Raw genomic sequence first — 27938 nt, forward strand, 5'->3', positions numbered from 1 at the left:
GAAATAACCGGGAAAGGTCCTTAGTTCTTATTTTTGTTTTTAACTGTTTTTCTTTAGTTCCTTTATCTATAGGCACAGCTGCTTAAAGAAACCAGATGGCTCGAGATGGCACCAGAGCTTCTTGACCCCTGACCAGATACCAGAGGAAGACCTCGCAAAACCAGCACAAACTGGAACAGGTGACTCCTGTTTGCCTTTAGATCATCAGCATATCTTTACAATGCTGAAACTCCCTCCCCGAAAGAAAATCCCTGCCATTTCATGCACATATAATATATGAAGGCATATGTTCATGAATAGCACGTTCACGTCTGGAGTCCCACCCCACACATGCTAACACTCCTTTCCCGCCCCACACCTAGTCCCCCTGTGCCTTCTACTGCTTGGGGAGAAAGTACATTTAGCGCGAGAGCTCACCTCCGTTCTCTGGCCAGGGAATAAAACCTGATCGCCTTTTCCAATTGGATGTTCTTTCTTTGAGACCAATACTGAGTGGGGAAAGAAGTGTTTACCAGTGACACTGAGACACAATTATGCTCCTATAGTCAAGGCCTAGAGTTCATTTAAAAATGCTCTCACGGGCCGGGCGCGGTGGCTCACGCCTGTAATCCCAGCACTCTGGGAGGCCGAGGCGGGTGGATCACGAGGTCAGGAGATCGAGACCATCCTGGATAACACAGTGAAACCCCATCTCTACTAAAAATACAAACAATTAGCTGGGCATGGTGGTGGGCGCCTGTAGTCCCAGCTGCTTGGGAGGCTGAGGCAGGAGAATGGCGTGAACCCGGGAGGCGGAGCTTGCAGTGAGCCGAGATTCCGCCACTGCACTCCAGCCTGGGCGACAGGGCGAGACTCCATCTCAAAAACAAAACAAAACAAAACAAAAACAACAACAACAAAAATGCTCTCACAGAATTTTCAGTCTATTCTTGTCCAAAAGAGCATTACTGTGAGTTTTAGGCAAGCATCCTCAAGACATCATTAGCCCTGACCTTTCTTCCAAATTCTAGGTCCATATTTCTTGGTCCTTCTTACTAAGAAGTCTGATGGATTCACTTTGCCTCCAAAGTCAAGTCCATACATCTCAGACTAGCATTCGAGGACCTCTACAATCTACACCCCAATTACCCTGACACCATATTCTCTACTAATCTTCAACTGCATCCTACAGAAGAAAACCAGAACTCTTCTTCACTCTGTCTATACCTCTGGTTTTCTTTTTTATTTTTAAATAGATTATCCCTTTTGTCTGAAGACTCTGCCCCTCAGCACCACCCCTCTCCATTTCACCACATCCGAATCTTACTTTTATTTACGATCCAGTTCAAATGCCACCTCTCCTCAGTAAATTATTTCCTAACACCTTCCCTCCTCCTTTTTTTTTTTTTTTTTTTTTTTTTTTTTTTACATTCAACACACATCTACTGAGCACCTAGACAGCCTGGCCTGAAGATTACATATATTATCTTTAGAGTCAGACGGTTCTGAGTTAGAATCCCAGCTCCACTGTGTGGCTTTGGACAAGCTATTTAAACTCTCTGAGCTTCCATTTCCTTTATTTTTAAAATGGGGATAATACCGCATAGGGCTGTTACAAGGAAAAACAGTGCTTGGCAAACCACAACTTTCTAATACGTGGTAGCTACCATGTGCTATGGTCTACAGATTCAAAGACGAATACGCCAGGGTTCTCAGTGAGTTGTACTATCAGGTGGGAAAGCGAGACAGCAGCCAGCAATGACCACTTGTATCCAAGTCTCCTGGGTACTTGACTATGTATTAAAAATGCATTCCCGGCCAGGCAAGGTGGCTTATGCCTATAATTCCAGCACTTGGGAGGCTGAGGTGGGCAGACCACTTGAGCCCAGGAGCTCGAGACCAACTTAGGCAACACAAGGAGACCCTGTCTCTGAGACAAATACAAAAATTAGCTAGGTGTGGTAGTGTGCGGCTGTAGTCTCAGCTACTCAGGAGGCTGACGTGGGAGGATTACCTGAGGCCAGGGAGGTTGAGGCTACAGTGAGCCATGATCGCACCACTGCACTCCAGCCTGGGTGACAGAGCTAGACCCTGTCTCAAAAAAATAAACAAAAAACAAAAATAAAAATGCATTTCTCTTCATTCTTGTAGATTATTTCTTCCTCTGACTTTGTATTACTCTTACATCTATTTTCTTCCTCCCCTCTTTCATCAATCCACATAGCAAGTATGTCTGCAGTGGCCAGTATGGACCAGGCACTTTCTAGCCACTGGGACTATTACAACACATGAAACACAGTCTCATAGAACCTTTCCCCGTCCTTTCAGTTTACCATTTTATTAACACAGTATCTAGAGGAGATCCCTTGGACATGTATTAAAATACTGTGCTATGTTCATACTCGGCTCATTTATGCAGGCAGCACTCGTTTCCAGGTGGCTTTGATGGTCATCACAGCCTTCACTATCACGATGTGCTATGTTAGAATGCTGGGATTTACTCTTTCTTCCCTCTGCAGTTGGTTAAGAGGTCCAACAGAAACAGACCCGGATATCTGCATTATTCTGCCACACACATGTGGCTACAGCTACATACATCCTATTTAAACCCTTCTCATTAGTAAAAGGAACAAATTCCAGCTAGTAATGAAAATTTGCTAATAGTATCTCTAGAGTACAGCCTTTTAATTACTAAACCTTTCTCAGTTAATGTTCCTAAATATAAAATTCTAAAAGTCCTTCAGTAAATCTAACCCCCAAATTTGCTTTGTTCTAATATTCTTTTTTTTTTTTTCTGAGACAGGGTCTCAACTCTGTCCCCCAGACTGGAGTGCAGTGGTGCGATCATGGGTCACTATAGCCTCGACCTCCTGGGGCTCAGGTAATCCTCCCACCTCAGCCTCCTGAGTAGCTGGGACTACAGGTGTGCACCACCAGGCCCGACTAATTTTTTTCTGTTTTAAGTGGAGACAGGGTTTTGCCATGTTGCCCAGGCTGGTCTCGAACTCCTGGGTTCAGGCAATCTGCCCACCTCAGCTACCCAAAGTGTTGGAATCACAGGCTTGAGCCATAATGCCCAGCCTGTTCTAATATTCTTAAGCCAAAAAAACTTCCCTAAGTTAACCATAAGAATATCAACGTTAGTTTATAACCCAGATTAATAAAAGGAGCTTCCATAATTTTTATATGTTATAATACATTAATCAGAAAGCAGAATAATTCTAACAAGTACTGTATATCAGTTTGTGATGACTGTAACTGTCTAGTCGATAATGGACTTCCTCTTCTAATAAACTTCTAAGTCAAAGTAACTTGGTAGTGAATATTTCTAACCTATTTCTAAGCAAAATGTTTCAGTGTTAACTTCAAGAAACAACATTTACGGCCGGGCGGGGTGGCTCACGCCTGGGAGGCCAAGGCAGGCAGATCACCTGGTCAGGAGATCAAGACCATCCTGGCCTACATGGTGAAACCCCATCTCTCCTAAAAAACACAAAAAATTAGCCAGGCGTGGTGGCACACGCCTGTAGTACCGGCTACTCGGGAGGCTGACGCAGGAGAATCGCTTGAACCCAGGAGGCAGAGGTTGCAATGAGCCAAGATGGCACCACTGCGGTCCAGCCTGGGTGACAGAGCGAGACTTCGTCTCAAAAAAAAAATTAAAAAAAAATTTACTATTTGGCTCCTTTACCCTTCCTGAATATACCCCAAATGCTCTAACAGAGAGATTCATAAGCACCCTCATTTTCACACGTGTTCCTTTCCCTCATTCCCGATACCCATTTTTCTGTCCTTGCAAAGCTAATGGCCTAAGACAGCAATTGCATCTAATACTGGCTTCCTGCCAGCACAGAAATTGCCATCACCTGGCTTCCCCTAACACGGGCAGGGTATCTCTCACTAGGGCAGAGCAAGCCAAAGGCTGCTGCTGGGTGGTGGCAGCCACAGACAAAGGAGGACTTCCCAAGGCCAAAGCTCAGCCGCAGCTGCCCAGAGGCAGGATGTGAAGATCAATGGGCTTTTGGCTTCTTTTTCTAAGTAGTAGAAAGGTCAGGGGTTTCAGGGTTCCGTGAAGCAGGAGATGCTCCTCCATCCATCCTGGCCATAGAAACTCTCCAGACTCTTGAGAGATCCCCCAGTCAGCTGGCACAAGTGGGAGTCGGGCCCCAGAGCTGAATGAATGCTTTTGAAAATGACTTTCCCTAATGGGGATTTAACTTAACATTTTTGTTTTAAAGAATGTAAGAGAATTCTGCAGCCTTATTTATTGTAATATAGATATAGACTGCTAATCAAATAACCTTCTGTAAGATATTATTTTAATGTTTAAAGTCCCCCTAGAAAATGCTGAAGAATGATGAAACACTCTCCTCAAATTAGCTCATCACTGTGGAGTCAGCATTCGGAGGTTTGCTAGAAGTTGTCTGATCCCGTCCTCTAAGCAATGAAGAAAACCCACGTGGTCCACTTCAAATACTTCCAATTTCATTTCATTAAATGGCCACTGTGAGAAAGTTCCTTCTCAAACCGAACCCAAATCTGCCTTCTTTTAACTCAGTAGTGATTCTCAACTGGGATGATTTGGCCCATAGGGGGAATATGTCAATGTCTGTGGACATTTTGGGTTATCACAACTGGGGGACAGGGGTGCTTCTGACATCTAGTGGACAGAGTCCAGGGATGCTGTTAAACACCCCACAACACACATGTCAGCCCCCAACCAAGAATCATCTGGCCCCAGATGTCAATAGTGGTGAGGCTGAGAAAACCTGCTCTAACTCCTGCTCACTGATCCTGAGAAGGCTCTTTGAAGAAACACAAGCCAACTCTTTTTTTCTACATGTAGCACATTAAAAAACATTTGAAACTCCCAGCAGCAGCCGGCTACTATCACAAAAATGCTGCAAAACAAAACAAAACAAAAAACAGGCCTAAACTCACTGGCTAGAGCTGCCATTGGGATCATGAGGTCCAAGGCAGCCTGGAGTACAACTCCCTAATGGGGGACCTGCCTTCACGCAGCAGGCAGTGGATACAGGCTCTCGGGATTCTATTACTTTCTATTAACGCTTTACTGACTTCACAAAACTAATTAATTTCTATGTTTGTGTCTGGCCTAGAATAGTTTCAGCAAAATCAGATCTACCATTTCTTTAAATGTTCGCTCCAAACAAGCTCTCAAACCTGATCTATGCCATTTACAAAGCAAAACTAAGCCCATAAGACCTTGGATGAAGATTTAGATGGAAATTGCAGGCAAGGTTTACAGTTGGATTGGATGTGAGTTATGAGAGAAAAAGGGAAGAATCAGGAAATATTCTAAGAAATAACTGAGCACCTGGAAAGATGGAATTCCATCAATTGAGATGAGGAAGGTTGCAGGAGTGCACCATTTTAAAGACCTTGTTCTGCCACCTTCCAGAATTTCTGATAAGAAGTCAGCAGTATTTAAGATTGTTGTTCCATTGAATGTAGAGAGAAAGCCTCACTAGAGATGCAACAGTAGCTTACCACCTGAAACAAAGGACTTTGATCTCACAAAAAATATTCAAGTATAAGTCTTTGGTGAGGGTTTCGAATAACAATAAAAGGCAGTAAAATCCAATAAATCTACCCATTAAAGTAAACCTCAAGGCTGATTAATTCCTCCAAAGAAACAAAAGATTTCCCAACATTTATGCAAACAAGTTTGTTTCCAGGAAATAGTGTTGGAACACTGCACAGTAAGTGAAACATGTTACAATATCAACCATTCCCCTAGAAGTGAGAAGTGGGGCAATGCAGGAACCCTGATGTGAACCTTCCGACTGTCTTTAGCAGAGCTGTGGAAAGGGAGAAAAGTGAACTGGTACAAGTGGTCCCAGCACTGAAGAGCATCTTTGGTAAGAAGTGGGCATGGAGGAGGTTGATAAAATGCTAGGATTCCCAGGCCAAATTCCCAACATAGCCATGCAGCTGTATGGGATCAAGCTGAGGTTGCTGGGGAGGGCTAGACTGAGCAATAAAGTTGGAAATAGTGGGATTTTTTTCCCTCTCAAATTATAAATATTAGATGTAATTAATAAAATATATATTCCTATGGGGCTGAGTGAAGAGTGACACCATACTGGATGATGTTTTAAAAATGTGACTTTTGTCTCATGCAATCATATCTATAGGACAGTAACCTGTAATATGGTATCCTGCTCATCATGGCTACAAAAAAAAAATGTCTGTGAAATTCATTGAAGAAAAAGAAACAAAACCCCCAAAACACCGAGAATTAAAAGCAGCAGTGGCTAGGTACAGCATTTCAGGAGGGTGAGGCAGGAGGATCACTTGAGCCCAGGAGTTCAAGACCAGCCTAGACAACACAGTGAGACCCCATCACTACAGGAAAAAAAAAAAAAATAGCTGAGTTTAGTGGCATGTGCCTGTGGTCCCAGCTACTTGAGCTGAAGTGGGAGGATTGTTTGAGTCTCAGAGGTCAAGGATGCAGTGAGCCATGATAACACCACCCCACTCCAGCCTAGGTGACAGAGCAAGACCCTGTCTCAAAACATAAATAAATGGGCCGCACTTTGGAAGGCCAAGGCGGACAGATCACGAGGTCAGGAGTTCGAAAAAAACCTGACCAACATGGCAAAACCCCATCTCTCCTAAAAACACAAAAATCAGCTGAGCAGGGTGGCGCGCTCCTGTAATCCCAGCTACTCAGAAGGCTGAGGCAGGAGAATCGCTTGAACCTGGAAGGCGGAGGTTGCAGTGAGCCAAGATCGCGCCACTGCACTCCAGCCTGAGCAACAGAGCAAGACTCTGTCTCAAGAAAAAAAAAAAAAAAAAAAAAGAAGAAGAAGAAGAAAAAACAAAACAGGCTCGGTGCGGTGGCTTATGCCTGTAATCCCAGCACTTTGGGAGGCTGGGGAAAGCAGATCACCTAAGGTCAGGAGTTCAAGAACAGCCTGGCCTACATGGTGAAACCCCCATCTCTACTAAAAATACAAAAAATCAGCCAGGCGTGGCGGCAGGCGCCTGTAATCCCAGCTACTGGGGAGGGTGAGGCATGAGAATCGCTTGAACTCGGGTGGCAGAGGTTGCAGTGAGCCGAGACCGCACCACTGCACTCCAGCCTGGGCAACAGAGTGAGACTCGGTCTCAGTAAAAAAAAAAAAAGAAAAGTAAAATAAGATTAAATAAATAAACAAAAATAAAGGCAGCAGTGGCTGATGAAAATAAAGACCATTTTACCCATGAAGAAGAAACAAGGTCTACAGAGAACAGAGAAGTGCAAGTCATTCAACTGCGCCAAAAGGTAGTCAGCAGAGCCTAGCCATTCATCTGTGTGAGGAAAGAGACACCAGTGATTCAGGGTGGCCTGAAACATACCTACAAGAGCCATCAAGTCTTACAGCCCCAGCCCATGTCATTCTTTCAGCTAGAGACCATGAAGCAATACACTGAGCTGCCTGCTTACACACTGCCTGAAGACGGACGCCTGTGATGTGCACATTTCATAGTGTATCACAAGCTACTAGAGTCTGTGATAGGTCATATCTATTTAATGAAAGGGCATTCCAAAAAGTACAATTTTCTATTCTCAGTTATTAGAGCAGCTGAAAGGAAAGGCTTACACTATTGACATAAAGAAAATAAGCCAGGCATGGTGGCTCACACCCTATAATCCCAGCACTTTGGGAGGCTGAGGCAGGAGGATTGCTTGAGGCCAGGAGTTTGGGACTAGCTGGGCAACATAAGGAGACCCCCATCTCCACAAAAAATGCAAAAATTAGCTGGGCATAGCAGCACATGCCTGTGGTCCTAGCTACTTAGGAGGCTGAGTGGGAGGATAACTTGAGCCCCGGAGTTCAAGGTTATAGTGAGCTAAGATCGTTAACACTGCATTCCAGTGACAGAGTGACAGAGCAAGACCTTATCTCTTAGAAAAAAAAATAGAGAGAGAGAGAAAAGAAAATAGATAATGAAAAATACATATTCGATGATATATACAGCATATAGAGTATCACTGTATCATAAACAGTAGCAGTTAGTTGTGACAACTTATTACAAGAAATTAAGATTCTAATGAAATCATAAAAGGATAAGAATTGCAGGTTACAATCTATTGTTGATCATTTTTTCTGTATCATTAGGAGATGTTATACTTTCTCTACTACTTTGGAATTTGGAAATGTAGGTATTGAGATAGTCTTGCTTACAAAGAGCTTTCAGTCAGGAGTCTAAACTTTAACAAACTGCCACACTGTAGAGATTATTCTTAAAATATTACAAATAGAAAAGTGAATGAAAGATAAAAAATGTATTGGGTTACAATAACAAAAATTTATTCTCATGCTCACAGGTCTAAAGGCTGACTGTGCATTGCTGATAAAGGCTGGGCTCAGCTGGAAAACTCTGCTGCAAGCTCCTGGGGTGGGCTCTGTGTGGCTCTGGGTATATTCATTCAAGGGTCCAGGCTAAGTGGGCATTAACTTTCCAAGGTATCTTCTTCTCATGGCACCAGAGTCCAAGAAGGAAGGTCCAATCATGCCAATACTTTTTAAGCCTCTAACTTACATCATAACCATTAATTGGCCAATTCAAGTCACATGACTGAACTCAAAGTCAAAGGGTGGAAAAGAACATTCCAGCCACCATGAGACTTATTACAGGAAATGACAAATTGGGACAAAAACAATCTCCCACATTCCTCTTTTATTTTCTTCAAGCTCAGTATTTTTCTTTCTTCAGTCATACCCTCACAGGCCATGGCTTCTAGATCGTCTACTATACTGACAACATTCTTTCTATATGAATTTTACTTCTTCAGTATTCCTGTTAAATCACAATGCTTGGAACAATACAGCACTCCACATGTGGTCTGACCCATATTGGTTTTCCCTTGTGAAACGTTTAGTGGCTAAAAAGTTTAAAAGCTTGCCTAGGTTTTAAGTGCACTGTCTAGAAAATATAATAGAAATGAAATGGTCTGGGGAATTTTTAAAAATAAAATGATCAGCTCTTCTTTTTTACTAGGTACTAGCTAAAGACATTTTTTCTTCTAAAGCATAAGGGAGGTAATTCAGAATGAAAAACCCAGATTCTATATAATACTAGAAAAGTTATCTTCTGAGTTCTGTTTTCTCATCTCAAGTGCTAAATTCTCCACCTTAATAATATTCTTAGGCTACTTTAGAGCTTATAAGCACTTAAATACATATTCTCTAAATTAATTTCATTTAATTCTCAACAACTCTGAGCTAGGCATTATTTCTGCCCTTCCTGAAAGATCAGGAAATTGAAGATTAGATGGAAGGACAAGACTTCCTTTGCCCTGTGAACAATACCGCTCTTACCTCCAGGCCTGGAGGAAAGAGACCTCTTTCCTCTGCCTGGAACATCTTTCCCTGACAACTCCTTTCTTTGCCTGCCTAGCTATTATTCACCCTTTAAGTAAATCTCTACTTGTTATGGCACTTCCTCCATAAGCTGTGCCTGGCTTTCATTTTTCTGTAAGTTATTTATTGAGTGCCATCTAGAAATAAAGGACTCCACAAGATGCCAAGGACACAGCAGTGAACAATACAGATGTCATCCTTGCACTTGCATGGCTTAGCACCCTACTGGAGAGAAAAGACATTCAACAAATAACTATACCATTACTTAATCACGCCTGTGATAAATGCTGCAAAGCCAAGGTACTGTGGCCTGGGAGCATGGGTTAGAGCCTGTCCTTTGTGCCCCATGGCTCTTCCTCATTTCACTGTAGCATTGATCATGCTTTATTGTAATTAGCTGTTTGTCTCTATTCCCTACTATGAATGGAAGTTATGAATGGTAACTGGGCTCTATTTTCATAGCTTGGCATAACACCTTTAGACTAAAAACACTTAATAATTATGTATGGAATGAGTGATTCAATAATCAAATGGACTTGCCCAAAATACTAAATTAATGAGCCAGGATAAGATTCGAACCTAGGATTCCAATTCCCATACTTTTGTCTCTATACAAAATTACCAAGAAACAGTAATGATTCTAGTAAAATTTAATGCTAGCCTACAACATAACCACAAATAAAAAAGAAGTAACCTATACATAAACATTACTTATAAACTATGCCTGTTTGTAACATAAGAGCCTACGTACATACAGGTATCATACAGTATGGATCTTATTAACACATACCAATATAGACAGATATATACTACAGGCTGAATATCCTTTATCTGAAATGTTTGAGACCAGAAGTGTTCAAATTTTGAGATATTTGTGTGCATATATATAAAACAAGATATTTAGGGGATAAGACTCAAGTTTAAACATGAAATTCTTTTTTTTTTTTCTCTTGAAACAGGGTATGCCTCTGTTACTCAGGCTGGATTGCAGTGGGATGATCACAGCTCACTGCAGTCTCAACCTCCCGGGCTCAAGTGATTCTCCCACCTCGGCCTCCTGAGTAGCTGGGACCATGGGTGCGCACCACCACACCCAGCTGAATTTTTAAATTTTTAGTAGAGACAAGGTCTCGCTATGTTGCCCAGGCTGGTCTCAAACTCCTGAGCTCAAGTGAGTCTCCTGCCTTGGCTTCCCAAAGTGTTGGGATTACAGGCATGAGCCACCACACCTGGCCAAAACATGAAATTCATTTACATTTCATATATATCTGATACACATAGATTGAAGGTAATTTTACACAATATTTTTAATAATTTTGTGCATGAAACAGTTTTTTCTTGTTCTGACTGTGACCCATCACACAAGGTCAGGTGTGAAATTTCCTACTTGTGGCGTCATGTCGGTGAAGGAAGTTTTGGATGTTGGAGCATTTTTGGATTTTGGATTTTTGGATTAAAAATGCTCAATCTGTAATTAGTGACCCTACATTCCTTATTTATTCTGATTATTATTTAGGCATTTGTAATGGAGTATGATAAATATATAAAGTTACGGATTTACCTGGCAAAAATGAGTTGTGTCTAAATAAATGGTAATTGCAAGTGGTTATAAATAACATAAATACAATAAATATAAATTTGGGGATCTTATTTTTTTTTTAATTTTTTTTTATTATACTTTAGGTTTTAGGGTACATGTGCACAATGTGCAGGTTTGTTACATATGTATCCATGTGCCATGTTGATTTCCTGCACCCATTAACTCGTCATTTAGCATTAGGTATAACTCCAGATGCTGTCCCTCCCCCCTCCCCCAACCCCACAACAGCCCCCGGAGTGTGATGTTCTTGGGGATCTTATTTTTAAATGTAATAAAAATTAATTTCTTAAATTTGTAATTCAAAGTTTATGCTTCAAAGAATGATGTTATAACAGTAAGAAACTTGCACATGATAAAACAACACTGTTCTTTCATTCCATAGATACAAATTTATAACATAGCCAGTCTGCCATGCTAACTTGGCTAAAGACATTAAGATAGCTGGCCAGGAACAGTGGCTCATGCTTGTAATCCCAGCACTTTGGGAGGCCGAGGTGGGCGGATCACGAGGTCAGGAGATCGAGACCACGATGAAACCCCGTCTCTACTAAAAATACAAAAAATCAGCCAGGCGTGGTGGTGGGCGCCTGTAGTCCCAGCTACTCGGAGAGGCTGAGGCAGGAGAATGACGTGAACCCGGGAGGCGGAGCTTGCAGTGAGCCGAGATTGTGCTACCGTACTCCAGCCTGGGCGACAGAGCAAGACTCCGTCTCAAAAAAAAAAAAAAAGACATTAAGATAGCTTATTGAATATTGAATTTTTCCTTTAATTCCTAGAAATTACAAATACAATCCCCAAATTGGTACCAAATCTTTCTTTTACTACCAAAAGAATCATTTTAAACATCTTATGAAAACAGCCTAGGTCACTAAAGGGAATTAGCACCATCTAGTGAAAAAAGCTGGCAAAACTTGTATATCAAAAGAAAACTAGCAGGGAGAGAGAGCTGTGTTAACTGTATATGAAAACAGAAAACAAACTGTAGCACTAACAGTCCTTACAATTATGTTTTATTAATTTTTATCGGGTTCTAACAGACTTTACTAATATTACGTTTGTTTTAAAGACCTAACACTCAGTATAATCAATCATTAACACATTTGCCAGAAATATGCCAATGATGAAATGTTCAAAAGAAAGACAATTTGCTATGTTGGAAGCATCATTAAATAAGCATGACCCATTAACACACTTTCTTGTCCTCTAACTTGCAGCCAGATTTAAAGCGCCTTGACTTTATCCTGTAGGCCCTGAAAAGCCAAACCATTTTTGCAGCAGGGAAGATTAGTTAGCTAGTTGCATACAGGATTCACATGGATAGTGTGTCAAGGAAAGACTAACCAGTTGAGGGCAGATGGTGGTAAGCCAGAGAGGAGATGTCAAGGCCTGAACTGAAATGGAAACAAAGGGTCTACTGGGAATGGTGAATGAGTGTCCACTGGGCTTGGGGATCACTATGACATTCAGCATGCCTCTAAACTACTGCAGAAATTTTTAAAAATTGGTCATACCTCTTTATATCTTTTCTATTATTACCTTAAACTATTACTGGAATGCTTATTCACTTTTTTTTCTTTTATTCCCTTATTAGAGGGTAAGCTCCCTGAGGAGCTTTAGCACAGATGTTACTAAAAGAATATACAAATCATGATGTGAACTCAGTTATTTCAATGGCATAACTCTTGTGGAAACGACTAAAAATACAGTGGGTATTCTCCCCCTATTTTTAAAAGAGTCTTCTTGTGGAACTTAGAAGAAATCTATGTTAATTATGTACACTACCAACTCTCAAATTTGTGATCACTGCATCATGATGACAATTTTTAGCTCATGGACGAAAAAGCAATTTGAAATGACTTGGTCCTTTTAGCTGCATCGTTTGGATGAAATGATCAACTCATCTATTATCCCATTTTTCCTCTCAATTTCAGATTAAATTATACTGCCTATTCCCACAAAAGGCACCACAATGACAATTACAGATTAGGGCTTCTACTGAAGATAACATAAAATCAAAAAAAACAAAAAGAGCACATGGCCTTTAAAAATTCACTTCTAACATTTCAACTATACAGCAACATTGTTAGTACAGCAAAATAAAAATAAATTTTATGCAAGCCAAATTCCACTCTAAAATTATAAAACACTCTAACCAAAATTTTTATTTTCCTAAGTGTTTTACTTCACAGTGCCTCAGAGTATTTCGCCTTTAAAAGACATAACATAAATTCCTATTCACTGGAATTTCTAAGCCAGTGAACTCCAATAAGAATGATCATTTAGACTAGAAGCCTGAATGTTGACAGCTATGAGACACATACCTGAATAAAGGAAGAATTGAGGAGAATCTCCATGAATGCCCACCGTGCCTGGCCCCAAGGAGTCAGATAGGGTATTCACAAAGGAAAATACTCCACTCATGATTCCAAAGCCCAAGCCAGAAACTAAACAGGAAGAAAAACACTGTTAACTCTTTTCCTGCCAAGATTTCAAGTCAAATTTCCAAGGACTAGTTAATACAAAGTGCGTTGGAGGGGAAAGGGTGCTTATGTTCTTCCTGAAGCAGCAGACAGCTGGCTCTGGAGAGGCATGTGCTTGGCTAAATGATGAATCAGAGAGGGAAGGGGGAAGAGGAAAGGAAATGAATGGCAGAATGCAGCAGAGTAATGAAAAAGGGGAGAAAAGGGTCTAGAAAGGCACAGAAGAAATAGGTGAGACAGAGGATACACCACCAAAACTCTGGCTTACTTTATGATAACAGAGTTAAGTTTGATGGCTTAGAACTGAAATTGAGTGTAAAAGGGAACCATGTATTCCTGAGCCCAACTGCGGAACCTAGATCCAATCTTAAACATAATTCTCAAAGTACAGTATGCAGAGATATGAACTGCTTTAATATGAAGAGTACTCCTAGAACAGCCAAAGTAAGATTCGGAGAAAGTAACAGTTTCATCACTTAGAAAATCTTAGTTAACTAGTGTACATACACATTAAAAATCTAACTTTCAAACCTGGTTAATATACAATGGACATATCGGTAAGGGTCACTTGCAATCACTTTCATTTACAAAACGAACCTGGAAGACGGGGATAATAAGCAAATATGTACACCAATAGGCCAAGGCAGTAATAAAAAACTACTTGACATCTACAAAGATACAAAAGATCCAAATGACTTTTATGCCAAGTCTGATTTTTTTCCTTAATGAAACCATGTGGTTCTAACTTACCATAGGCCAGCAGTCGCATGGAGGGCGCTGTCTCACCTGGGTTTATACTCTTCAAACCCTCACTGGCTTTTCTAAAATGAAACCACACATGTAATTAAGAAGACAAAAAAAAAAAAGAGCAATATATCAGGAAAGTCCAACAAGACACTTCAAACCCAGATACTCACTGAGGCTTTGCATCAGGTTATACTCTAAATCTATAATTTATTTAAACAAAACCCAGCAAATTTTCAATGAACTAAAATCAACCAAAATTGCCAACTAATTTTTACCTTTTGACATTCGCATAAAAGAATAAGAAAAATATAAGTAAACAAGCCGTCAGGAATTGAATTTAAAAAGATAAAAACCGCAACACTTTCAACTTGGCAAATATTTAATTCAATATCCTGTGGGATTTACCACTCTGATTTTTTTTCCCCTTCCCAAAGTACTGTATCGTTATTCCTGCTTTGTCGGCACTTTGTTCTATCTTCCACCAGGACTATACTTGCTCTGTCACCCTCCCTTGTACCTTCTACTCTGTAGAACCTCAACTACACTCATCCTTCAGAGTCCACTTCAGGCAGCGATTTGTTAAAGAAGCTGCCTATCAATGGTTTGTAATCACTAATCTCTCCTTATTCTTAAATCCTGTAATACTGATGGTCTGAACTCTCACATGAGTATTTAATCATATGATCTTCTGATTCTAAAATGTTTTACATATTTGTTTTATATCACTAATAAGGCTTCAAGGGAGAAAGCGATCTGATACTTTCGTTGTATCTTGCAGAATAAAATGCTACCCTCAGAATAGGAAATAAATGAACCCTTGAATGAAAGAACAGAATACTGCTCAAGAGAAAATAATCTTCAGCTGAGCATGGTGGCTCAGCACTTTGGGAGGCCAAGGCAGGAGGATCACTTGCATCCAGGAGTTCGAGACCAGCCTGGACCACAGAGCAAGATCCTGTCTCTATAAAAAAATAAAATAAAATAAAATAAAATAAAATAAAATAAAATAAAATAAAATAAAATAAAATAAGTGACCTTCAGAGGGATCTTATGCATGCTTCTGTTGTGGCCAATTTATAAGCTTACCATAAGTGCCATGCAGATCTGTTAGGAATGATAGGTGTGGCTGGTCAATTCTACTAGCATCACTATTACCAATTCTTGTTGGTGAGAAAACTGCAATAACGTAAGATCCTCACTCAAAGAATATTTAAATTATATTTACCATAAAGTATATTTATTAAGGCAACAAAAGAACCAAAACATTTTAAAAATGATTTTTTAGCAAATGTTGAAACAAGACAGGTTAACTCTAAGAATAGACAATTAAATTAACCAGAACATACTTACTTTCTGGGCACTGTGTTATTTTAAATTTCAGGGTATGGATATTCATTATAGTCAGCTTACGCATTACATAAATATAAATATCATTGATTATATTAAATTAAGGCAATGTAGAATTCAACCAAAATAGGGATAAGCCTAGTGAAGGGGGTGCTTTTCTAAACTCAAAAGAAACAATCTGCCATTTTGGTGCTCTCCATCTGGAAGCGTTTGGTAGTGAGGACATGAGCCAGATATTTAAATGACCATCTTCTTTCTCTGAAGCAGTAACCAACTAAAATGTCCAATTTTCCTAAATAAAATAAACTTACCTCTCATAGTGATATTGTTAAAAGTGAATTAAAGCTTATGGGACACATAAAAATCTCTGTCAACACATATGTCAATATACTAGAATCAAAAAATTTGGGAGGATTTCTGTTTTCTATAAATTCCTCAATAAGAAATAAAAGACTTGTGTCCATGTGGACACAAAGAAGGGAACAACAGGCCTAGTTGAGACTAGAGTGGGAGGAGGGAGAGGATCACAATTTACCCAGGTAACAAACCTGCATGTGTACCCTTGAACCTAAAGTTAATAAAATAAAATACAGTTATGTGTTGCATAGCAACATTTCAGTCAACAATGGACTGCACATATGATGGTAGTCATTACTATAATGGAGCTAAAAAATCCCTATTGCCTAGTGACGTCCTAATGTTGTAGCATAATGCATCACCCCCGTGTTTGTGGTGATGTTGGTGTAAACAAACCTACTGCACTGCCAGTCATATAAAAGCACAGCACACATTGGCCAGGCACAGTGGCCCACGCCTATAATCCTAGCATTTTGGGAGGTCAAGGCAAACAAGTCACTCGAGCCCATGAGTTTGAGACCAGCTTGGGCAACATGGTGAATCCCCATCTCTACAGAAAATACAAAAATGAGCCGGGTGTGGTGGTGTGTGCCTATAGTCCCAGCTACCTGGGAGGCTGAGGTGGGAGGATGGCTTGAGCCAAGGAGGTGGAGGCTGCAGTGAGCTGAGATTGCACCACTGCACTCTAGCCTGGGCAACAGAGAGGCCCTGTCTCAAAAACAACAACAACAGAAAAAAAAAACAAAAGCATAGCACATACAATTATGTACAGTATATAATACTTCATAATGATAATAAACAACTGTTAATGGTTTTTATAAAAAACAACAAGAAAGTTAAAAGACACTTCTCCATTTCAAAACTTACTACAAAAGTAAAGTATTCAAGATCATCTGATACTGGTGTAAGGGCAGACACACAGATTAACAGAATAAAATTGACAGTCCAGCAATAAACCTTCATATTTACAGTCAACTGATTTTCAATGAGAGTGCAAGATGATTCAACGAGGAAAGACAGATGGTCTTTTTAATAAATGGTGACAGAACAACTAGATAATTGCATACAAAAGAATGAAGGTGGACCATTACCTTACACCATATATAAAAACTAAAATGAGTGAAAAGTCCAGCTATCAGAGCTAAAACTATAAAACTGTCAGAAGAGTACACAAGTGCCAGTCTTCATGACCGTGGGTTGAGTAATGGTTTCTCAAATACATACACCTAAACCACAAGCAACTAAAGTAAATAGATGAACCTCATCAAAATTAAAAACGTTGATGCTACAAAGGACACTACCAAGAAAGTGAAGACACAACACAGATGGGAGAAAATATTTGCAAATCATATTTGAAAAAGGACTTATACCCACAGAACTCTTACAACTCAATAATAAAAAGACAAATAATCCAATTTAAAAGATAAATTGTCTGGGCATGGTGGCTCACACCTGTTAATACCAGCATTTTGGGAGGCCAAGGTGGGCAGGTCGCTTGAGTTCAGGAGTTTGAGACCAGCCTGGGCAACATAGGGAGACTATGTCTCCACCAAAACAATACAACAGTTAGCTGGGTGTGGTGGCACGCACTTATAGTCTTAGCTACTCAGGAGGCTGAGGGTGGGAGGATTGCTTGAGCCCCGGAGGCGGAAGTTGCAGTGAGCCATGATTGCGCCACTGCACTCTAGCCTGGGTGACAGAGCGAGACTGTGTCAATCAGTGAATCAATCAAAGATTTTAGCTATTTGATATAGCAAAGTACTACTATCACAAATATATTAAATAAATAAATTCAAAAGTTTAATAAGCTTCCTAATTCTACATTATGGAAGTATGTGGGAGGAAAAGTAACAGCACTAAGAGTTCTCAATGTCAACATCAGGAAGTGAGAAAGTACAAAACATCATCAGTTTCTGGGTTCACTTCCATCTTACTGAAGTGGAAAATTCTTTGTCTGCATTTATTATTATGTTCCCAAGAACAAAAAAAGAAACAATTCAAATTTCAAAAATATAAACGTTGAAAAACTACTGCTAAATCATACCATCTTTCTCTTTTGTTCTATCCTTTTTTGAATGCGCATATGAGAGACAGAAAGGAGTGTGAATACAAGTTAAATACACCATTTTCGGAATTTTTAAAAATAGACACGCTTCTTAAAAGTTGTAGCAATGGTTATCTTAATGTTTTTTCTATAAATGGAAGATTTTCTAAAATTACAAAATATTTATGGCATCAACATTTTAAGACAAAATTGAATTAAATTACAAAAGTTTCCATCCAAACAGAAAAAATCCTAATGTCTGTTTTAGGCAACACACAGGAGTTTCAAGCAACATAGAGTTGCCTAAACTGTATGTTTTTGGCAAAATATGATTATGTTTTAAGCAATATAACTTGGATTTTAAAAAAATTACTGTAGAAAGGGCTACCACACATGCCAATTTCTCATTATGCAAGGCTTTGCCAGGCTGAAAGTTACTATTCATTCATGTAAGAATAAGTTAGTAAGATTAAGTGACTAAGGCCTAACTCATGAAATAAAATTATTATTTATTATTAGATTACAATGACTATTTTGATCCAATTCCATATATTTATAAAAACTAGTATAAACTCTCCACATTTTAATCTTGGCACCAAATTCTGATAGCAAAAGTCTGAGGTAGCACTTTAAAAGTTCAAGACCTACTTTGGCAGTGGAGATAAAGTATTGATTAAACCAAAGTCCCTATATTTGAATGTAATATAGCATAAGAGAGCAATGTAAATGTATCCATATAAATATCAGTCATAAATAAAGCATTATAATAATTCTTAAATTGTTTTAATACAACTACATAACATCCAACATTTCTCAAATTTGCTGGGAAAATTTTGAATATTCTAATGGCTTGTAAAAGATGCATTTTGCAAATGCAAACTAAGGTATCTGTTAGTACAAGTCTGTCCTACCATTTGCAAATTTCCAAAGGTCCTTTCAGAAAAGCAAACGTGGTTTCCCTAGGAGCCTAAAGAGGCTTCTCTGAACTTCCTGGCATTCGAGCCTACAGACTGACGGCTGTAATTTCTTCCTCATGTGGCCCTACTCCTTTCCTGCCCTCATTTAAAAAGTGGACCCTTGCTCCTCACTGTAAAAAGAAAATTTTAAAAATTAAAACTAAAAAAAAAAGAGGAACAAAAATGTGGATCTGTGTTCAGCTACAGTCCTTTGGAGCCCTAAGTTAGTGCCAGGAAAATGTTGCCATTTCAGGTGGAAACCATGAAGATGCAAAGCAGTGAAGAACAGCCCATACTCATTTTGTCACGCTGATAGTTCAGGTTTTAGAACATACAAGTCCTAAACTTTAAATTCTGTATTAGTAATTTTTTTTTTGTTTGTTTGTTTTCAAAATTAGACCCATAATATGAAAATGCATATGAGACTGACAGGAAAACCCAGTGCAACATGAGGCTGAGCTGTGAAGAGTACAGTGCCCAGTCAGGGACACTACTTAGTCCGCACTGCAGAATACCGTCCTGGGTCCTGAGCACAGGCAAAAACCAGGCGCTGACAAAAAGGGTCATGTCCACTGACCAAAAAGAACAAACAGTCTTTCTTTTGGAAAGGTTTGGAAGCCACAGCCACGCCTGTCGAGGTCCAGGTGAAGAAATGACAACTGTTCAATCTTGAAAGGGAGATAATTAGAACCATGAAGCAGAGACTTCATTTACCTAGTACTTGAGTAAGGCAGAGGTCAGAGGGAGTTTTTGTTTTTGTTTTTTGACAGGGTCTGGCTCTGTCGCCCAGAATGGAGCATAGTGGTGCAGTCACGGCTCACTGCAACCTCCGCCTCCTGGGTTCAAGTGATCCTCCCACCTCAACCTCCCGAGGAGCTGGGACCACTGTGCCCAGTTACTTTTTGTATTTGTTGTAGAGACAGGGTTTTGCCATGTTGCCCAGGCTGGTCTCGAAATCCTCAGCTCAAGCAACTGGCCCACCTTGCTTTCCCAAAGTGTTAGGGTTACAGGCATGAGCCATGAAGCCCAGCGGAGGTAGATGTGATTACCTTAATGATATTCTACAGTTAAAGCTTAAAATTGTAGAATGGTAGTAACTGCCACATACCAGAAACATTCAAACACAGCTAGATGTCCATCTGTTAGGGATATTGTATTACCGTGGAAATTTCAATGTTACCTTTGATATTTATTTGTTCCCATGTAATATTTCCAGGTACTAATGGGAATTTCATTTTTGAAACTTTTCTAAGATATGATTTTTGCTTCTAAGCAATGGCTTCCTGGATTTCAATTTCTAATTTAAATTACTTCATTATGAAAAGGGAATTCAGTATCTGGTATTAAAATGAAAGAGTAACAAATACAGAAAACCTAGCATATTGGCAAGAACAAGTTATCAGAAGCCTATGAAAAGAGTTGTTGTTGAGGTTCCTCTTGTTTATATCCATGAAATTCATGGACAGCCTTAATTACTTCATTTGCAGAAATGAAAAAAGACAGCACATTTATCACTCTACTAAGTCTTACTACATAATCAAAGCCAATCTCATGACTGCCTGAAAGGAAATATGGTTCCAAGTTCCAGCTGTGTTTCAAATCAGTGGTTTCATGTGAGGTCCTCATGAGTCCTAGAGAAAACCTACTTTCTGGCCCAACAAGGGAACCTAAGGCTTTTTTAAAATGTAATTTTCTATTACAGATTTAAAACTACAGGAAATACCACAAAATGAACTCCTGTTTCCCCTACTACAGTCAAAATAATGGAAGGCATGGTCTCCGTAAGAATTATTTATCTGGCCGGGCGCAGTGGCTCACGCCTGTAATCCCAACACTTTGGGAGGCCGAGGCGGGCGGATCACGAGGTCAGGAGATCGAGACCATCCTGGCTAACACGGCGAAACCCCGTCTCTACTAAAAATACAAAAATTCGCTGGGCGAGGTAGCAGGCGCCTGTAGTCCCAGCTACGTGGGAGGCTGAGGCAGGAGAATGGCGTGAACCCCGGGGGGTGGAGCCTGAAGTGAGCCGAGATCGCGCCACTGCACTCCAGCCTGGGTGAAAGAGTGAGACTCCGTCTCAAAAAAAAAAAAAAAAAAAAAGAATTATTTATCTTCGCCGGGTATGCTGGCTCATGCCTGTAATCCTAACACTTTGGGAGGACAAGGTGGGCGGATCACTCGAGGTCAGGAGTTCAAAACCAGCCTGGCGAACATGGTGAAACCCCGTCTCTACTAAAATTACGAAAATTAGCCAGGCGTGGTGGTGCACGCCTGTAATCCCAGCTACTCGGGAGACTGAGGCAGGAGAATCACTTGAACCCAGGAGGCAGAGGTTGCCATGAGCCAAGATTGCACCATTGCACTCCAGCCTGGGCAACAGGAGCGAAAACTCTGTCACGAAAAAAAAAAAAAAAAAAGAATTATCTTAGGTGGTGGCAAAGAGGAGAACATATACATTCTAAGCTGGAATGATTTCTGTAGTTGTTTTAATGCTTCCCTAGCTTGTTTGTCTCCATGACACCTATCTACTATAACAGTGTATTTCTTGTTCATTCATTTGTTGTCTGTCTCTTTCTACTATAATATAAGCTCCATGAAACCAGAGACTCTGTCTTTTAATCACTGATGTATCCCCAGTACCTAGGATAGTGTCTGGGATTGATTTTCAAGAAATATTTTTTTGAATAAAGGAAGAAAGGAAGGAAATAAGAAATTTCTACAAGATAAAAGAACACTCAATATTTTCAGGCTGGAAATATACCTGGAAATCTTGGCTTAGTACTATGTACGAAGGCACAGATACAATACTATATCCATGTTTCAAATGACCAAATCATAACTAAAATCTAACTGGGGAAAAAAAAGGTAAGGCAGGTATTTAACTTACTTTAAGAGTCTATAATATGCAAATCGGAACATTTCTTGGATATAGACGGAGACAAACACTCCAAAGATCAGCAGATATTTCTGTGTTGGTCCATCTTTGTTGTCAGTAATGACTCTTGCCATGAACCAAACGAGGGACGAAATCAGTAGAGACACCAACCAGAAGAAAGCTCTGAAAAATACAGGAAAAAGTTACAAGTGAACATCAGTACGGGATTAATAATGTTTAAAAGCAGAAAAAAAAAAAAAAAAACCTGCTTGAGAAGGAAGAGATTTCTTGACGTTTTAGTAAGGAAAAAAAAAAGTCCTCATAAAGTCATACTCTGATCAGTTGTTCTTAACGGTGCATTTTCCTTGGTGAGACAAACGTGTCCAAGAGGAAGGCTGAGATTTCCCAACAATTACTTTGTTCAGTGACCCTGCTACTTGCAAGTACATCTGCAGACTCTATCTGCCAAAGACTGCCTAGCTAGAAACTTGGTTATTTGCTACTCTTTCTAATCAATGCTCTACCCATTGATGAGCCAAAACAAGAAAATACACAATCCTGATTACTGCAATTTTCATATTCTTAAAACTTACAAGAAATTATGGATTTACTGGTCAGATATCTGCAAAGATGAGTATCTCTTCCAGAAAAATATCTACATCTCTATTAATAAGGTGATTGGTATAAAATTCAACTTGAAAACCTGTGTTCTGATCTGGATCAGTATCCAAGCCCTCCAGGTCTTACAGCACCCCTGGGGATTCTAATGATTATAGCAAGCTTTACAGACCTTTCCCCAAATCTCTATTATTTTTAAAATGACATGCAACGAAGCACTTTCAATACGTTTGTGGGAGGTGAAGAAACGCAGAAAAGCGGGAATCATTGGCCTAGTCTGGTGCCAAGAGAGACTCATCAGGGGACGGGGGATATGGTATGTGCAAGTATGAGCCAGGGAGATGGGACACCAGAGTCCGGTATTAAGCTCCCAGAAGGAGATGCACAGTCAGGTGCTTCGGTGTTTTTACAGGTCTCCACCCTTCGGCTGCACAACGGAACCATCCAAAGGGAGCTTAAAAAATTTTTTTTTTCTGAAGCCCGAAACCCATCCCCTAGACATTCTGATTCAACGGATCGGGGTAGGGGTGGGCATCGGCATGTTTTAAAGCACCTGGCCACAGGTGATTCTAATTGGCAGAGGTCGCGCACTACTATCCTAGACGCCAGTGGCTCTTAACCCTTTGGGGATTACAGATGCCTTTGAGAATCAGGGAAATTAGGGACTCCCCCTCCAGAAAATGAAGGATGCATATATGAACTTATCCATAATTTTTTTATACAACTTTAGTAGCTTCACGGATCACTAAACCCCACCCATGGGCCCCAGGGAAAAGGCCCTGACCCCCAGTGTGCGCTTCTTCCTAAGAGGAGGAGGCGCCTTTGGGGAGCGGGATCTCCGCTCTCCCCCTCTCAACCCTCCTCCCGTCCGAAACGCAACAAGGTCGAGCCGCGCGGTGGGGGCGCCGAGGGTCGCAGGTAACCCCGGCGGGGGAGGGGAGCCCCGGCGTCCGGGTTTCCCGACGCGACCGCCTCACCCGGCGATGAGGAAGATGATACGCAACGGCTCGGTGGCGATGGTGAAGACATAAAGGGCGAGCGCAGGCCCGAAGGCAATGAAGGCGCAGCCGAAGAATACGGCCGCAGTCATGGCCACCGCGGAAACCGACTCGGGGGCCCGCTGGGGACGCGAGATGCTCCCGGCGCGGGCGGGGTTCGGTGGGTGGGGCTCGGGGTGGGGGGCTAAGCGGGACGCGGGGGGCGGGGCGGGGCTCGGGGGCAGGCACGGGGACGCAGGCGGGGCTGAGCGGGGCTTGGGGGTGGGGCACGTGGGGGCGGGGGCGGTGCTCGGAGGCGGGGCTGAGCGGGGCTTGGGGGTGGGGCACGTGGGGGCGGGGGCGGTGCTCGGGGGCGGGGCTGAGCGGGGCTTGGGGGTGGGGCACGTGGGGGCGGGGGCGAGGCTCGGAGGCGGGGCACGTGGGTTGCGGGCGAGGAGGGGCGTGGGGGGTAAACGCTAGGGTCGTGGGGACTGGGCGGGGCGTGGGCTGAGGGCGCCGGGCGCAGGGGCGGACCCCACCGTTGGGCCCTCCGCCCTACCGGGTGTCCGGAAGCGCCAGGGCCGCGCCGCAGCTCCTGCTCTCAAGGCGGGCGTCCTCGGCAACGTTAGGGCCCGAGCCATCGCCGCACCCCCACAGATACACTCCGATCGGGTTCCAGTGCCGGCCGCGAGGTGGCTAAGAGAAGGGGAGCTCCCTAGCCCACCTTCGAGCCGCATGCACCGAGAACAGGCAGAGATTCCAAGTCAGCTAAAGAGACTAAAGAAAAATGTAGCGCAGGCACAAGCAGGATTCCTTTTTAAATAGTTTTTTTTTTTTTTTAAGCACATTTTACCGTTTGGATAGTTGCGGGAACTTGGTACTCCATCCTGTATAAAACCTAGGCTGGGATAGCAGTGACCCCGGATAACCCACAGATGGTAAAATGATGAAAGAGTGGTGGAAGAAGCTGCCCTTCTCAGGGCTGTTTTAGCCAAATGGTTTTTATTTTCTTCTCAATTCTTCAAAAAAGTTGTTTTTGCAGGCATTCTGTGACCACCCTACAAGCAATAGTAACATCTCCCTGCTCCGTCTTCTCACAGTCGTCCATTTCACTTGCTTATTTTTCGTCCCCGTTAAAATGCGAACTCCTGGGGGACAGGGACTTTGCTTTGCCCTTTGTTGTTCCCTCAGCACCTAGAAGTTCACTAATATCTGTTCAATAAGTGAAATAATTTAAAAAGTGGAAGTTATAAACATCTATATTAACCATTTCTGAAAGGTTTAAAAATTAAAACTTAAGTTCTCTGATCACATCCAAGTTAGATTTTTCTTTATGTTGAATAATAATTACTTCGTCGGTTATTCTGATCAGTGTGCCTAACACAGGTAAGTGCTATGTAAGTGTTAACCACTCCTACATAATGCCCATCATGAATAAAGATTTTGGCAATCCACATTTAAAAAAACACCAGTAGACAAGTGTTGGGACCTGACAGATATTTTGCAGCTCGCACCTGAAAATGGACCTTCAAATAATACAACTGCAGGTATTTAATTCCTACAGAAAAACATTACCTTTGCCCATTTAAAAGTCATATATATTTCCATTCACTCCCACAGAAGACTTCTTCAGATTCCAGTGACTGTATTTTGAATGGTCAGATCCCAGCACAATACCTATCAAAACTCAGGTCGAGACAACAGTTCAGAGTGATACATCTGCTTTGTAAAGATATGGAAAATGAGATTCCAGACTGGAGGTCCTCGGCGCAATGCAGGCATGAGATGGCAGTGGCCTGAATCAGGGAATTAGCAGGACTCTGGAGGGAAGCAGACAAATTTAATAGAAGTTTAGGAATTGTACAAACAGAATTTAGTGACTAATGAGCTACATAGAGTGAGATGGGGGGAGAGTCAAGGATGAGGGCTTCTAGAGGGTTTGGGCTTAAGTGGATGCTGTGGAAACAGGAGGAGGAGAGAATATGGCAAAGTAGACACGATAATGAGTACCATTTCGTTATTTTGTTGTTATTGTTTTGGAGACGGAGTCTCACTCTGTCGCCCAGGCTGGAGTGCAGTGGCGTGATCTCAGCTCACTGCAACCTCCGCCTCCCGGGTTCAAGCAATTCTCCTGCCTCAGCCTCCCGAGTAGCTGGGACTATAGGCACACACCACCATGCCTGGGTTATTTTTGTATTTTAGTGGAGACAGTGTTTCACAATGTTGGCCAGGCCAGTCTCGAACTCCTGGCCTCAAGTGACTTGCCCACCTCGGCCTCCCAAAGTGCTGGGATTACAGGCGTAAGCCACTGTGCCCAGCCTTCATTTTGGATGCCTTGAGATTGAGATACTTGTAGCACTCCAGATGGAGGTGTTCAGTAGGCAACTACATATACAGTATCAGGAGAGAAATGGACTGAACATCAGAGCTGAGACCAGAATACCTGAAGCCGTGAGAGTACATAGAATCACCTAGATAGCTAGTAAAGCCAGAACAAGGCCTATGCCAGAACACCAACATTAAAGGTATGAGGAGAAGAGGAACCTCATAGGAAACTGAAAAGGAGTGGCCAAGAGGGTAATAAGAAAACTGGGGGAATGTGGTGCTGTGGAAGCCAAGGGGAAAACATTTCAGAAAGAAGGGCTGTCGAGAGGTTAAACAAGTGGCCATGCACAGTGGCTCACGCCTGTAATCCCAGCACTTTGGGAGGCCGAGGCGGGTGGTTCACTTGAGGTCAGGAGTTTGAGACCAGCCTGGCCAACATGGTGAAACCCTGCCTCTACTAAAAATACAAAAATTAGCTGGGCGTGGTGGCAGGCATCTGTAATCCCAGCTACTCAGGAGGCTGAGACAGAAGAATCACTTGAACCTGGGAGGCGGAGGTTGCAGTGAGCCAAGACTGTGCCACTGCACTCCAGCCTGGGCCACAGAGTGAGACTCCTCCATCTCAAAACAAACAAAAAACGAAACAACAACAACAAAAAAACAAGCTACCAGAGAATTATGTCCACTGGATTTAGCCTTACAGAGGTCATCAGTGACCCAGACATAGGGGTAAAAGGCAGTCTGTAAAATCTTCTTACATGAATGTGTGGTAAGAAAAAAAGGAAAGAGGAGAAAATGGAGAAATTTAGCTTTAGAGGAGAGGAGACAGGACACCAGCTGAAGGAAGACAGGAAATGGAGGGATCCTCAGAGTATTCCACCCAGTTTTCTTGGTAACAAGTGATGCAATTTTGATCCTGCTGTGATGCTGAAGGTCAGAGTGAAGTTACCAGCCCTATAAGAGTCAACCCTAGGACCCAGCTTTCAAGCAGCATTGGTTTTGTTGATGGTACAAGATGAGAGTCTTAACTACATTCTCTTAGAGTTTTTTCAACTTCAGCTTGCAAACAATATTCACAAGTAAATTTTTTTAAAGACAATGCAAGAGGAAGTGGCTGGGCACAGTGGCTCACGCCTGTAATCCTAGCACTTTGGGAGGCTGAGGCAGGTGGATCACTTGAGGTCAGGAGTCTGAGACCAGTCTAGCCAATATGGTGAAACCCCGTCTCTACTAAAAATACAAAAATTAACTGGGCGTGGTGGCATACACTTGTAGTCCCAGCTACTCAGGAGGTGAAGGCACTAGAATTGCTTGAGCCCAGGAGGCAGAGGTTGCAGTGAGCCAAGATCATGCCACTGCACTCCAGCCTGGGTGACAGAGCGAGACTCCAAATCAAAAGTAAATAAGTAAATAAATAAATAAGGGCAATGCAAGAGGAAGAAATCTTAAGAAACAAAAACAAGGAGGGCAAATATTGGTCATAAGAAATCAGATAAAGAATTACTACCTAGTTTATACTAAGTGTCCATGTTTATAATGCCAAGTTGATTTAATTTATATTCCAAATTTATAAACCATAAAACTAAATACCTTCATTGAGATATCAGAGAGAAAATTGCAATGATGGTAGAGTATCAAATGATCTGTATTAGAGAAATTACCAGTGTTTTCTTAGAATTTTAGAGCTAGGAAAGGACATAGAGATTATCCAATATAATTTTTTTTAAAAAGCAAACAGGATACAACAAGCCTAGAAAACAACTCCATTACTGAGCAGCAGAACCCGTTTGGAACTTGGAAGTCTTGATTTCTAGTTCAGGCCTCTTTTTGCTAGATCCAGCTGCCTCAATTGAAGCCTGAGACATTTTGATAATTTATTGACTAATGTGACTACCTATTTGAAATATTTCCCTAAAATTTCATTGCAATATTTACTCATAAGGAACAAAAACTCATTTCATGTATTTAGCAGTTGCTATTCTTAACCACAGCAATTTCTGTTTTTCTTTCATGTCATCACCCAACTACTTTCACCTTAGGCAAATGTATATTTATTTATTTTAGTTTATTATTGATTTATTTTATTTGCTATGGTGCATTCACATATATCCCTGGAACTAATATCGGAACACCAATCTTGAGGGTTGGAATCATGAAGTGGGAGAGAAGGTTTACTGAATTTATCAATACCTAAACAACATTCTGGGTGATCTTATTAAAAGCAAATCCTTCTATACTTAATAAAGATTAATATAGTGT

General features: G+C 41.4%; 1 protein-coding gene across 3 annotated transcripts in view; it reads right to left on the minus strand.

Moving 5' to 3' along the window:
• Nucleotides 1–23552, minus strand: part of APH1B (aph-1 homolog B, gamma-secretase subunit) — a 35099-nt gene extending 11547 nt beyond the window's left edge. The window contains exons 1-4 of one of the 3 annotated variants that reach the window (XM_055278225.2): nt 23355–23548; nt 21772–21942; nt 14184–14254; nt 13275–13397 (exon numbers count right to left, since the gene is read on the minus strand). In XM_055278225.2, coding sequence (XP_055134200.1) covers nt 13275–13397; nt 14184–14254; nt 21772–21942; nt 23355–23467 — 478 coding nt within the window. In that variant the 5' untranslated portion in view covers nt 23468–23548. Of the gene's footprint in view, nt 1–13274; nt 13398–14183; nt 14255–21771; nt 21943–23354 lie in introns of all 3 variants that reach the window. The other 2 variants (XM_055278226.2, XM_055278227.2) reach the window with 2 other exon arrangements.
• Nucleotides 23553–27938: the final 4386 nt, after the last annotated feature.

The sequence above is a fragment of the Symphalangus syndactylus genome, chromosome 5, assembly GCF_028878055.3.
Source record: "Symphalangus syndactylus isolate Jambi chromosome 5, NHGRI_mSymSyn1-v2.1_pri, whole genome shotgun sequence".
Taxonomy (NCBI): domain Eukaryota; kingdom Metazoa; phylum Chordata; class Mammalia; order Primates; family Hylobatidae; genus Symphalangus; species Symphalangus syndactylus.